The 14,049-nt window shown below is 42.2% G+C and overlaps 1 protein-coding gene across 1 annotated transcript in view; it reads left to right on the top strand.

Moving 5' to 3' along the window:
• EDNRA (endothelin receptor type A) overlaps positions 1 to 11,987 on the top strand; it is a 79,165-nt gene extending 67,178 nt beyond the window's left edge. Inside the window, exon 8 of the mRNA XM_056562837.1 lies at positions 4,838 to 11,987. Within this exon, the coding sequence (XP_056418812.1) occupies positions 4,838 to 4,975 (138 nt within the window). The 3' untranslated portion in view covers positions 4,976 to 11,987. The remainder of the gene's footprint in view (positions 1 to 4,837) is intronic.
• The last annotated feature ends 2,062 nt before the right edge of the window (positions 11,988 to 14,049 follow it).

Genomic DNA, 14,049 nt, shown 5'->3' with positions numbered 1-14,049 from the left:
TAAAAAAAATGTTTTCCACCGGAGTACCCCTTTATGCCCTCAATTTGTTGAAATTCTATACCAGCCCTGCCTTGGCTTACAAAACTGACTGTGGATAGCATTTTAAAAAGTTGGGTCCTGAAGTGCTATAAAAAAAATGTTTACTACATGTCATGGGACCACTTAATACATTGTACACATACACATTGCCAGCACACAAAAAAAAGACAGCTTAACCCCTTCCCAACCCAGGACGTACTGGGTCCTTTCCCTTTCTATAACACGGGCCACGGCTATAACGCGGGACCCGTGCCTAAAAGCGCTATTAACCTTTAGACGCAGCGTTCAAAGATGATCACCATGTCTAAAGTGAAAACTAATAAGTGCTGGTCAGCTTAGTGGGCTGTTGGGGACCTTACCGAACAGCTGGAGGACACAAGGAGGGTGCCTTTCCTTCCTCTTCTGTTACCGATCGCCAAATGACTGCTCAGTGCCTGAGATCCAGGCATGAGCAGTCAAGGGGCAGAAACACTGATCACTGCTATGCTATGGCATAGCATTGAACAGTATGGGAGATCAATGTACTGCATGTTATAGTTCCCTTTTGGGGGCTATAGCATTGCAAAAAAAAAAAAAAATTGTTAATAAAGATCATTTAACCCCTTCCCTAATAAAAGTAAGAATCACCCCCCTTTTCCCATAAAAAAAAAAAAAAGTGTAAATAAAAATAAAAATAAACATATGTGGTATTGCCGCGTATGGAAATGTCCGAATTATAAAAATATATAATTAATTCATATAATAAAAAATTCAAAATTCCCAAATAGCGTATTTTTGGTCACTTTCTATATCATGAAAACATTTATAAAAAGCGGTCAAAAAGTCCAATCAATACAAAAATGGTACCACTAAAAACCTCAGATCACAGCGCAAAAAATGAGCCCTCATACCGCCCCATACGCTGAAAAATAAAAAAGTTATAGGGGTCAGAAGAAGAATTTTAAACATATAAATTTTCCTGCATGTATTTATTTGTTTTTCCAGAAGTCCGACAAAATCAAACCTATATAAGTAGGGTATCATTTTAATCATATGCACCTACAGAATAAAGAGAAGGTGTAATTTTTACCAAAAAATCTACTGCGTAGAAATGGAAGCCCCCAAAATTTACAAAATTGTGTTTTTTCTTACATTTTCTCGCACAATTATTTTGTTTTCCATTTCGTCTTAGATTTTTGGGTGAAATGACTGATGTCATTACAAAGTAGAATTAGTGGCACAAAAAATAAGCCATCATATGGATTTGTAGGTGAAAAATTGAGAGTTATGATTTTTTAAAGGTTAAGAGGAAAAAATGAAAGTGCAAAAACTGAAAAACCCTGGGTCATGAAGGGGTTAAAAGAGTCCATCCTTACAAACACTAATATATTCTACCTCATCTATTGCAGATACATCCAAGAACTACCGTATTTATCGGGGTATACCACGCACCGGCCTATAACACGCACCCTCATTTTACCAAGGATATTTGGGCAAAAAAAGTTTTTTACCCAAATATCCTTGGTAAAATGAGGGTGCGTGTGTGCATGCGTATACCTCGATACACACCCAGGAAAGGCAGAGGGAGAGGGGCCGTCGCTGCCCGCTTCTCTCCCCCTGCCTTTCCTGGGGTCTAGAGCCCTGCTGCCGCCGCTTCTCTCCCGCTGGCTATCTGCGCCGCTGCCCGTTCTCTCCCCCTGACTATCGGTGCCGGCGCCCCATTGCCGGTGCCGATAGCCAGGGGGAGAGAAGCAGCGCCGGCAATGGGGCAACAGCGCCGATAGCCAGGGGGAGAGAAAGGGCACCGCTGCCCCGTTGCCTCCCCCATCCCCGGTTGTATAATTACCTGTTGCTGGGGTCGGGTCCACGCTGCTTCAGGCCTCCGGTGTGTGTCCCATGCGTCGTTGCTATGCACTGCACGGCGCAATGACGAGTGACGTCATTGCGTCTCGCAGCGCATAGCAACGACGCAGGGGACGCACACCGGAGGCCTGAAGCAGCATGGACCCGACCCCGGCAACAGGTAATTATACAACCGGGGATGGGGGAGCGGCGCCGGCAACGAGGCAGGTAACGAGGCAGCGGCGCCGGCAATGGGTGCCGCTGCCCCTTCTCTCCCCCTGTCTGTCGGCGCCGCTGCCCCATTGCCGGCACCGCCTCTCTCTCCCTAGCCATCGCCGCCGGCAATGGGGCGCCGGCACCGATAGTCAGGGGGAGAGAACGGGCAGCGGCACCGATAGCCAGGGGGAGAGAAGGACTGGCAGCAGGGCTCTAGACCCCAGGACAGGCAGGGGCAGAGAAGCCGGCAGCGGTGGCGGTCTCTGCACCTGCAAAGCCGCTGCAGTTCATTGATTTAAAGCATCCGCTTTAAATCATTGAACTGCAGCGGCTTATCGGCGTATAACAGCCAGGTAGACACGCGGCATATTCGCAGTGGGCTAATTGAATTTAAAGGGGTATTCAAAGGATAGGGGATAAGATGTATGATCGCAGGGGTCCCGCCCCATCCCATAGACATGAATGGAGGGGGCGAATGAATGCCGTCACGCCCCCTCTCATGGACATGAATGTCACGCCCCCTCTCATAGTCACAGAATGCCGGGCTACGCCAAGATTGCACCAAGATCGTTTGGATAGGGGATAAGATGTATAAAGATGGAATACCCCTTTAACCCCTTAACGACGCCTTACGTATATTTACGTCCTGCGCCGCGATCCCGCATCATATCGCGTGGGTCCCGGCGCTAATCAACGGCCGGGACCCGCGGCTAATACCACACATCGCCGATCGCGGCGATGTGCGGTATTAACCCTTTAGAAGCGGCGGTCAAAGCTGACCGCCGCTTCTAAAGTGAAACTGAAAGTATCCCGGCTGCTCAGTCGGGCTGTTCGGGACCGCCGCGGTGAAATCGCGGCGTCCCGAACAGCTGATCGGACACCGGGAGGGCCCTTACCTGCCTCCTCAGTGTCCGATCGACGAATGACTGCTCCGTGCCTGAGATCCAGGCAGGAGCAGTCAAGCGCCGATAATGCTGATCACAGGCGTGTTAATACACGCCTGTGATCAGGATGAGAGATCAGTGTGTGCAGTGTTATAGGTCCCTATGGGACCTATAACACTGCAAAAAAAAAGTTAAAAAAAAGTGTTAATAAAGGTCATTTAACCCCTTCCCTAATAAAAGTTTGAATCACCCCCCTTTTCCCATAAAAAAAATAAAACAGTGTAAAAAAAAAAAAAATAAACATATGTGGTATCGCCGCGTGCGTAAATGTCTGAACTATAAAAATATATCATTAATTAAGCCGTACGGTCAATGGCGTACGCGCAAAAAAATTCCAAATTCCAAAAAAGCGTATTTTGGTAACTTTTTATAACATTAAAAAATGAATAAAAAGTGATCAAAAAGTCAGATCAAAACAAAAATCATACCGATAAAAACTTCAGATCACGGCGCAAAAAATGAGTCCTCATACCGCCCCGTACGTGGAAAAATAAAAAAGTTATAGGGGTCAGAAGGTGACATTTTTAAACGTATAAATTTTCCTGCATGTAGTTATGATTTTTTCCAGAAGTGCGACAAAATCAAACCTATATAAGTAGGGTATCATTTTAACCGTATGGACCTACAGAATAATAATAAGGTGTAATTTTTACCGAAATATGCACTGCGTAGAAACGGAAGCCCCCAAAAGTCACAAAATGGCGTTTTTTTTCCGATTTTGTCGCACAATGATTTTTTTTTCAGTTTCGCCGTGCATTTTTGGGTAAAATGACTAATGTCACTGCAAAGTAGAATTGGCGACGCAAAAAATAAGCCATAATATGGATTTTTAGGTGGAAAATTGAAAGGGTTATGATTTTTAAAAGGTAAGGAGGAAAAAACGAAAGTGCAAAAACGGAAAAACCCTGAGTCCTTAAGGGGTTAATAGACCAAATATAGTTTACTAATGATGGTCCATTTTCTTAACATATTCTTTTTTTTTTACAGGACTTAAGTGGAATCTGTCATAATATTTTACCATATATAACATATGGCAAGGCGTTATATGTGGTAAAACCTTCTTCCTAACCCTGCCCAGGAGACATTCCTGTCAGCAGCGATGGACAAGGTATGAAGTTTTAAGGTTTACCCCACCGGCCTATAAGCATTCCCCTGGGCAAAAGCCATTTCCTGCTAGTCACATCGGCTCAGTCTGTAATTACGTTCCCTCAGTGTGATTGACAGTCCAGATACGGCCTCTGTCATCACTTATGGAGCAGAGCGGTGACACGAGCTGTCAATCATGCTGAGGGGCGTGAATACAGCCCAAGCAGATGGTACTAAAAGAAGAAGGCTTCGACCCAGGGAACTACTTATGGGCTGGTGGGTGACACTTTTCAAACTTAATATCTTCGCCATCGCTGCTCGCAGGAATGCCTGCCAGGTGTTATACATGGTAAAATCTGATGACCGGTTCCCTTTAAAAGCATAATACACCATGTTTGTTGGAAGTATATTTTGGAAAATAAACTTATCTTAGTCACTAGCAGACTACATTCGGTCTATTAAACTCAATGGGCCTATTAGGAGCATGCCAAAGTACACAGTGGCATACCTTTTTTTGCCAACAGTCTAACATGTACCATAGATTATAAAATGTGATGTGAATGTGGCCTTACAGTCTATTGTTGCACTTGATCCTGTTTCCCATGAAGAATTAGCAAACTGATTGAGATTCCTTTAATACTGTCAACAGTCTTTCTCTATGTAACACCATTATGGTTAGTCATTTAGCGTGCCATTTATTCATGAACATGTATATGTATTTTTTATTCTAGTCATGTCTGTGTTGCTGTTGCCAATCAAAGACTGTCACAAGTACATCTCCAATGAACGTCACCAGTATTCAATGGAAAAACCATGACCAGAATTACTACATTGCAGACAGGAGCATCCACAAGGACAGCATCAACTAACCATATCCCCTAACTCCAATGACCTCAGAAAACATGATCATAATGAATGGCTTTCCTCAAAGCTAGGCTCTATTTTTTATTTTTTTTTACAAAGAAAGATAAAATTATTTGGACAGACATTGAGGAATCTACCATTCGATTTCAAAGACTAACTGGAGCACTGCTGAGTCCGAGCTATAAGCACATGGTTTTTATTGACTGTAATACAGTCTTCCTGTTTTTCTTTTTTCTTGGTATACTGTAGATGCGGCCAATGTTGTCCTATATATGGACCAGAGAAAAATCAGATAAAGGCATGGCTGTATTAAGACTGACATGATGAAATTGTAAAAAAAAATTGTATAAGCAGCAGATGTTACAGTCATTTCTGCTATAGTCCACTCTATTCTATTGAATGTAATAATGTCCTACAGTGTGTAAAGCCACATTCATACAACATTGGGGCAGTGTGACAGCACGCAATCTGAATGGGACTTATTGTGCTGCCATACAGAGCTCTGTGGGGGGTGTCATATGAATGGAATTATTTTTCCCTAGAAGTATCGTATTTTTCGCCCTATAGGACGCACCGGCATATAAGACGCACCCAATTTTAAAGGTGCAAAATCTAGAAAAAAAAGATTCTGAACCCAACAGTGATCTTCAACCTGCGGACCTCCAGATGTTGCAAAACTACAACTCCGAGCATGCCCGGACAGCCGTTGGCTGTCCGGGCATGCTGGGAGTTGTAGGTTTGCAACTTCTGGAGATCCGCAGCTTGAAGACCACTGGTATAGGAGGTAATACTCACGTGTCCCTGCCTCTCCGGACCCGTCACCGCTCGTCACCGCTGCCCTGGATGTCCCCGTGGTGTCCCCGACGCTCCAGACGTCTTCTTCCCCAGGATCCACGGTCTCCGTCATCACGTCGCTACGCACGCCGCTCCTATTGGATGACGGGACGGCGTGCGCGACGATGTTATGACGTCGAAGGAGAGCGCCGGCCATGCAGGGGAGCAGACACCGAGGAGGCAGGTAAGGTCCCTCCCGATGTCCTGTAAGCTGTTCGGGATGCCGCGATTTCACCGCGGCGGTCCCGAACAGCCCGACTGAGCAGCCGGGTTAGTGTCACTTTCGCTGCAGACGTGGCAGTCAGCTTTGATCGCCGTGTCTGAAGGGTTAATACATGGCAACACCGCAAGCCGTTGATGGCCGCAGGGACCGCCGCGATAGGTGTGTATTCGCCATATAAGACACACCAACTTTCCCCCCCAGTTTTGGGGAAGAAAAAGTGCGTCTTATACGGCGAAAAATACGGTAACTCTTCATGAGGTGAAAAGCTGTGTACATGTCAAACAATAGAGGATGGCACAGCCACAATTATTTTGTTGTTGCATTCATATAGAATTCAACAGAAAAAACTGTGTATACCTCCATATGGTATGTGAGGCACACTGAGGTACATAAAGGCCTCATGCACTTCTATAGGTACCCTATTACAACTAAGTGCAAAATGAAGCCAAAATATGACCTTGTGTGTGAGGCTTAAAAGAGTAAATCAACCAACAGTATTTCTATTGTTATTATATATAAATATAACTATAATTACTTTGTATATAACAATTTTTATTTAACATTGTATCTTGAAAAGTATATTTTTTAATCTGAAAGTATAGAGGATTGTGAAATATTGTATTATAGCATGAGTTGTACTTGCTTTTATTTCAGGGAAGGAACATCATAGGGAGGAGACACACATTTTGTAGCACTTCATTGTACGAACCCTTACCATATGAGTATAGATAGCAGCATTTTTAAGTGCATGACAAAACGCATTAAAGTGTGTTTATGAATGAAATAATTCTATCTGAATATATTTGCTAGTTGTCAATTAAAGGTGTTTTCGGGGTATCTACTTAAATCTGAGCACAAAGAAGGATTCTTTTATAACATTTATGAAATGCCCCCATGTCAGGAATCAAAAATGTGTTGCCCTGGGCTGTCCTTAAGTTAAATGGTGGTTTTATCAGTGTTAGGGTCACGGCAGATGGTTGATCTTTTGGGCCTGTGTGGATGATGACGTGAGTCGTGCCAGGGAGCGGAGGCTAAGGTGCTGCTGGTTTTCACCAGAGCCCGCCCAAAGTGGGATGGTCTTGCTGTGGCAGGTGGCACCCAGGTCACTACCCCTGGCACGACTCATCCACACAGGTTGCTGGGAGGTGGCGTGGCACAAAAGGAAACTGTCAAGATGGGGTCAAGGTAGCAGTAGGTCAGGGCAGGTGGCACAGGTGCAGGGTCAGGTAACGGAACAAGGATAAGGAACACGGATACCAGAAACACAGTATGCTTTCACTAGGGCACAATGCAACAAAGATCTGGCAGAGAGCAAAGGGTGGAGCTGATACTTAAAGACAGGGTGCAGGTGTAGAAACTTAATTAAATGAGTACTGGCCCTTTAAATGTAAGAGCTTCTCTGCGCGTCGGGGCTGCTAGAACATGAAGACCAAGGAGGTTAGTGACAGGCTGGGATTCACATGCAGGTGCATCCCGTGATGCGAATCCCAGCCCCGCCAGCAGCGGGACATGACAATTGAGCACTCACGTCTATCGTGTCTGGCTGAAGCGCAGATGTTACAATCCGGCACTCAGATTTGGACATGTTGAGTCTATTTCTATAGGGAGATAAGCGACTGGTAAGAGAAATCTGGCATACCTCCTCTCTCTCTATTCAGAACACATGCAGGCTTGGCCAAGAATCCAACAGTTACGTCTTTTATATAGTCACTAGCAGCCACAATAGCTAAGAGAAGACTGATGTCCAGTCTTGGAGCTGTTTTGTAGTAAGTAAATGACTTCTCGTGTGTTTTTTATTATATTTAGGATATACAGTAAGTAAGCTATACATATAAACCAAGACTTTGTAGAGGGCATTTTGCAGTTGTGTCATCAATGTTGAATGTTCTTTTAAAGTATTCTTCAAACTTCACTTCAAAGTGAAAAAGTCCAAAAGTCCAAACATACTTTGAATATTGAATTATGACTGTTTACAATGCTGGTACATTTAGCCATATAACACACCCTTTAGAAAAATCTGCAAGATTGTTTCCATACACAACTACTTAGCTGAAAGAAATGCTAACAATATTGTATAACCATGGGACAGCATTCTCTTGTATGATTTATTGGAATATGTTCCTCAGCGTCTAATGAACTTAAAGTGTACCTGTTGTTTCAGGTAAATTTCCAGAATAAGTTGTCCTTTATATGCATGTGAGCACTATTTCTAGCCATTATTTCACCTGTCTATTGCATTTTTCCCTTGGTTACCTCACTACGGGCTCTATCCCTGTGTCAGCTTTCTATGAGCTAAGATGCAGAGTGGATAAAGACTATCCTCTATGATGGCTTCCATACACTACATACACACAAAAAATAGGGGCTCCTGATTCCCTACCTCTCTGTAGATAGCTCTCAGACGTTGTAGCAGCAAGTAGTGCAGTAAAGAGCAGTCAAACATGTGAAACCAGCACTTTCTGTCAGACAGTAAGCTTTCAGAGTCTGTGTCTCTTTCTGCACTTCCCTTCATTTTCACTCATCCACTTGATCATCCCCTCTCTTCATAGACTTGTATGGACAGTGTAATCTGATCTCTGAGAAGCCAAAGCCTACCCTCTGCTGAAGATATGTTTTTCTTAGTGATAAGCAGATATGAAGTGAGGGGTAAAGGAGGAAGATAGCTGTGTAAGTGGAAAAGGAAGCACTTTTGTCCAATATTCACTTGAATTATCCTCTTGTATCATTGGATTTCTGAAAAGATGTTTGAAATGACGGTTACACTTTGAATAATTTCTGTGTACCTTACACTGTGTCTTATATGACTATTACATAGCAAAAAGGGTGACATCTACATAGCGTAAATTTCATTATCAGGGATGGTAGCCTTATAAGTCACAAATGAGCCATTTTCAGGGGGACAGACAGACTCTGAATATTCTGTAGGCTAAAGAAAATCTGCAGTGTTTCTACAGGAAAATCTCCAGTTGCAAATCTGCACCAAATCTTGACAACTTTAGTGATTTTTTGCAGTGAGCTTTTCTGGTGAATCTAAAAATATATATATATATAAATTGTAAAAAATATGCAGTTATGATTACACAATAATGCTGCAAATAAAATGAAGTCACAATACAAAAATGTTTGGTGTATCTACAACATGCATGACGTGCTAAAGGTATAAAATGTGCACTGCAGCACAGTTTTTACAGTATGTGGATAACAATGTAGCCGACATGCCCCCTCCATGTAGCTCTATGGGCGAGACGGGGAAACCCGAGTGCAGTGCTCTGGCTTTCCCATAGAGATGCATGGAAGGGGCGTGTCGGCAACAGCTTTATGCGGTGGTCAAAACACCCTATTCATGCAGAGAGCAGGGTGCCGTGTGGGAGATCTCAGGGGGCCCCAGTGGTCAGACCCCCCGTGATCTGACACTTATCCCCTATCCTTAGGATGGAGGATAAATATTTCTATCCCGAAGTACTCCTTTAATATCATCTACTTTTCTGGCTCTGTAATACTGTCCCATGTGAATAAACTTAGGTACCATTTTGGAAATGAATTTCTTAATGTATAAGATGTACCTAATAAGGCTCCAATGTATATACAGGCACCCTGACACAGATGGATTCAATCTGCACGAAAGCAATATCCCTTCTAAATAATTATCTTAATGTCATTCAATGTACTTCTGTATATACACATTCAATTCCAAACAATCCTCAAATGGTGACCTGTTATAGTCATCAGGGACATATAGTGTATTTATTAGAGTGTTTCTGAGCCATTTCTACCATGTACTTACTATTCTTCATCTGTAAATACTATGTATAAACTGAAATACTGTCTGTTTTTGTCTTGTTTTGTTTTAAAATTGCCACAAACCAGATTCACACAGGTAAGGAACTAAACGCATTAGCTATTCATACTCTTATCCAAAACAATTGCATCATTTTTTTTTTTTTTTTTTATAACTGGGGACTGTATTATGTAAAACCATATGTCACACATAGACTTCTATGGGGGTGCTACTTTACCTCTGTAATTCTCTGATTTAATATGTAGGCAGACTGAGGGGTTTTTCAGATTCCTTATACATTTGGGAGTCTTAGCAGGCTCTATTGGATCCTATATTATAGAGCTATGCTGCCTTAGTTGCAAGTTTATAGAGTAGACACAGAGAGGCAATTGGTCCATAGTTAGGAGCCATTGGGATTCTGGGCCTCTGTCTGACCTCTGTCATGTTTATTAGGGCTTTAGTGTAGCTGTAGTCTGCAGCGAGATAGCAATAGCTATTTTATGTGACATTAATTGTCCATTTCCAATACTGACAAAATGGCTTAATATTTGTTTCTATGACATTGAATGTTCAGTGTTCAGTTTGCATTATATTTAGGGATGTCCCGATACCATTTTTTAAGACTGAGTAAGAGTACCGATACTTTTTTTTAAGTACTCGCCGATACCAATTACTGATACTTTTTCTGTCATGTGACAGGGTTTTTTTTTTTTTGTTTTTAATGGGAAAAGGGGGTGGGTTTTTTTCTCATTTTTATTAGAGGAAGGGCTTTTTTTATATAAAAAAATATTTTATTTAAAAGGGGGATTTAAACTTTTATTAGGGAAGGGGTTAATTCACATTTATTATTTATTTATTTATTTTACAAATTTTTTTACACTTTTTTTAGTCCCCATAGGGGACTATTACATGCAATCTGTAGATAGCATAACAGTGATCAGTGTTATTCGTGCTCCTTTACTACTGCCTGCCATGGATGGAAGCCGTAAAGGAGCGATTGGAAAGCAAAGAGCACGGTATGGGACCTCCGGCCGTCCTCTCAGCTCATCAGGACACCGCAATCAGTATTCCTGAGCTAACCAGCAGTTAATTTCATGACATTTAGATGCCATGATCATCTTTGATCGCGCCGTCTATGGGGTTAATGCCGGACATCACCGCGATCGGTTATGTTCGTCATTTGCCACAGATCCCGGCTATGATGCGCGCTCAGCTGCTGGGCGCGCTACATAGTTCGGCACCTTTGTGATACCTGCTGGCAGGGGACATATCGGATTAGGTATCGGGGACATTTGCACGAGTACACGTACTCGTGCAAATGTTCAGTATCGGTACCGATACCAGTATCGAGACATTCCTTATTATATTAAACTACAAAAAGAGATCAGCCATCTCATAGTATACATGGCAAAAGTAAAACACAAGAGTGGGATGGGCACTGCAAACACCTATATACTGAAATTAGCAAAATAAGCCAGGCAAGGCTATTGATAATTTCTGGGTGTAGTAGAAATATTGGGGTGCTAGACAATGATAGCAAGCAAGTATATAGATATCTTTATGCAAGAAGAAAACATTGCACTCACCAATATGCTTCAAAGGAAAATCAGACTTTATTCAGCATTGCAGCAATGTCCATAGGAAAAAAAAATACGTACACGCAGGTGAGCAGGGAGGGGGAGCAGCTAGCGGCTCTGCGGCCAAAGTGTTAAGGAACTACAGCACCGTTTCTCGTCTGTGACGCTTCTTCCGGTTCTATATTTTTCTATGGACATTGCTGCAATGCTGAATAAAGTCCGATTTTCCTTTGAAGCATATTGGTGAGTGCAGACATGGTTTTCTTCTTGCAGAAAGACATCTCATAGTACAACTGACAAAGTCCCAACAATTTTTTAGAAGTCTCATGTATACAAACCAGTGAGTTATGCCATTCCAAGTATTCTGAACTACGTAAAACACCTCCTTAGGAGGACAAGCTGGTTAGCAGGCTAATGTTCTATTCCAGTAAAATTCTATTTTGCCACTTCCTTTGTTTGTTTGTGATACATGTCTCCTAACAGCATAGTATGTCCTCTAAAGCAATCTACTTTTAAATATTTGGTCATTGTCCCATGAACAGAGTTCTGCACATTTCCAGTGGATTAGCTAAAATATGTGAGATCTATTCTCTAAATGAAAAACAGTGCATGAGCAGTTTGATAAACGATTGTGTATGTTTCCATGGATCTGTGGTCTTCTACACAGTATTTTGCTTCAATAATAAAAAGAAACTATAGCCTGTGGTATGTTATTTTTTAGTTCTATGTGTTATAGTAATGTGATTGTTTTTCAAACAGGATTCCAAGGTCTGCTTTGGATTAAAAAATTATGTTTGGTCTGCTTAGCAATGCATAGTCTGCCATTCGATAGCTCCTTAAAGACTCACATTCTTCAAGGAAAAGAGGACATACTCAAGGAAAGCAGTGCCCAAAAATCTAGTGGTCTTATATTTTGAGGTTAGTATTTACAAAGTATACTCATTGACAAAAAAAAAAATGTATACACCAAGAAGAATCTGCTGCAATTGAATAAAACTTTATAGGTGTGAATGCTCTAGTACTCTGTTGAGCTGCCTCTTGCCTGGATACAAGATGAGATATGGTTGGGCATTGAGGATTACAGGATCTGTATAGCATCATTTTGCACATTTGCACTGATGTTGCAGTTGGCCCCATAAATGCTTTATTGGCAATAAATTTGGTGGCCAGGCAGGCCAAGGCAGTGGTGCAATCTGGCGGAGACATTCCTAGGAAGCCCTTGTGTGTGTGGGCTGGCATTATCATGCTGTAAATGCCAGTAAGAAGCCCTGCCATGAGAGGCAACATATGTTGCTACAGGATGTCCTAAACATATTGCTGAGCTGTTAGGGTCCCTCATATCACTACTAGTGGTGACAGGTTGTTGTATTCGATGGCCCCCAGATCATCAAAACTGCACAATTGGGGCTGTGTACTGTGCCCATCATGAGGCCTCCACATAAAATAAAGAGGCTGGTGGCTGGCTGTCAATGCCAAGAGATGTAATGGGCATCATGACACCAACTTTTCTTCTGTTAAGCACCTGGAAATGGTTCCAAAAAGGGTGCCACCTGTGTCTGGATGGTGGACAAGGAAACTGGGGGAGCTGCTGATGCAGATCAAAGGATTCTTTTTACTGGTGGCCTGTCTGGGCTTTCTCCAGAGCATGTTTGCTGTGTGTGCATTCCTTCACTATTCCCAACACCTCCTAACAGAACAGTCTCCTCTCAAAGTCTGTCAACTGGGCAAATGTCTTTGAGTGCATCGTAGAGACATGTCTAGCTGTCAACGATCTCTCACAAAGAGGTACACTACTCAAAAGTAGCCTCTGAAAGCCTTTCATAGGGCAGTGGGGAAATCACTACTTTTACCACCCCTTGTGGCAAAACCCAGTGTCTAATCAACCATAACTGCATTAAAAGTTTTCTACTTTTCTATTTGGTCACATTATTCTTTTTATCAGTGAGTGTATATAGTGAGTAAAAAATGGTGTAATACATGTTTATCTGCCCAAACAATAGAGCAAAGGCAGCAACCTTTACTGCACAATTGCATATGTATGTAATCCAACGTAACCTGCAGAGCTTTAGTCTTCAAAGCTTAGAAATCCTGCTACCAGGACACAATTCCTCCAGACTGGTAAATCCTCTTATTTTGCATGATGATTCATAGTCAGACTTTGATCAAACATATGGCCTTTCCAATGTGGTGTCAACATTAAAAGCTGGGTGTAGTTATGATACCAATGAATTTCTGTTACTCTTTAACTTCCTTTATATCAGTTTACCAGCACAGGATCCTAAACATTGATATTTAACATTTTCAGCCATTGATGGGCCTTGTTAATTCAACTGTATAGCCTTAGATCTTACAGGTCTAAGATGTACAGAACCATCATGATGGAATAGTAGAGCATCCCTGCTTTAAAATTAAAGGGTACCTCTCATCCAAAAAACTTTTGATATATTATAGATTAATGTATGCAAAATAACTTTACAATTGCATGTTATTAAAAAATATGCTTCTTTCTATTTAATTTCCCACTTTGAAGAAATTACCACTAGGGGTCTCCCTACCAGTCCTGGCAGCAAGCATTTCAGACTCATGCTGGAGTCCTAAACACTACGAGCTGCCAGTCTGCTTTGTTCACAAAGGAGAACACTCAGAGCTGCCAGCCTGCTTTGTTCA

The sequence above is a fragment of the Hyla sarda genome, chromosome 1 (assembly GCF_029499605.1).
Source record: "Hyla sarda isolate aHylSar1 chromosome 1, aHylSar1.hap1, whole genome shotgun sequence".
Classification (NCBI taxonomy): Eukaryota; Metazoa; Chordata; class Amphibia; order Anura; family Hylidae; genus Hyla; species Hyla sarda.
Note: the sequence above shows the minus strand (reverse complement) of the source record. Positions and strands in the feature narration are given on the sequence as shown.